The sequence below is a fragment of the Penaeus monodon genome, chromosome 15 (assembly GCF_015228065.2).
Source record: "Penaeus monodon isolate SGIC_2016 chromosome 15, NSTDA_Pmon_1, whole genome shotgun sequence".
Taxonomy (NCBI): domain Eukaryota; kingdom Metazoa; phylum Arthropoda; class Malacostraca; order Decapoda; family Penaeidae; genus Penaeus; species Penaeus monodon.
Window position 1 is genome coordinate 35,841,587 of NC_051400.1, and position 660 is coordinate 35,842,246.

Sequence of the window (660 nt, forward strand, 5' to 3'; positions counted from 1 at the left end):
CAGTGCGATTTCTGACTAATGTTTTGGATATCTAAAGAAAATTAAACTAAACGGCACTGATCTACTCTTGGTCGTAAATTTTTTAAAAATGACTCTTACGATTCTTTGATATGATTTAAAACTTCGTCTACCATACAAGGATCAATATACTGTATCTATTCACAAGAATCCTTCTATATTCTAATTTATATTTGCTAACTAAATATTACCAGTCTTACAAGATTCATGCACAAAACTCTCTGTGCATGACAAGTATACAAACCATATGCAAAAAACGCTTCCTCGTCCGGAACAACAAAGCTCATATCATCATACTGAAGCAAAATGCCCATAAGGATTGTTATCCCACTGAACACCCTATTACGCTGTGACCTCTCATAGAGAATCAAAACTAACACTCCTACTTCACCCGGAAGCAAATAAATAAATAAATAAAAAGATCGTAAAAACGAATCCCCTGTGACCGTTCCCGCCGCTCCAGGACCGCGAGCTGGGCAAGGTCGTGCCCGTGCAGTGCTTCAACCCCGCGGCCATGGCAGCGGCGGGTCTCGACACGACGATGGTGGACCTGCTGACCATCTCCACGCACGGCGGAGAGCTCGACATTCTGGCGTCCATCCCGCGCTCCGTCAGGTTCAGGGTAAGGTGTCCTCGTTGAAT

At 43.6% G+C, this 660-nt stretch overlaps 1 protein-coding gene across 1 annotated transcript in view; it reads left to right on the forward strand.

Annotated features, from left to right (window-relative positions):
• Positions 1-660, forward strand: part of LOC119582162 — a 4,997-nt gene that overhangs the window by 3,813 nt on the left and 524 nt on the right. The window contains exon 4 of the mRNA XM_037930400.1: positions 482-640. Within this exon, the coding sequence (XP_037786328.1) occupies positions 482-640 (159 nt within the window). The remainder of the gene's footprint in view (positions 1-481; positions 641-660) is intronic.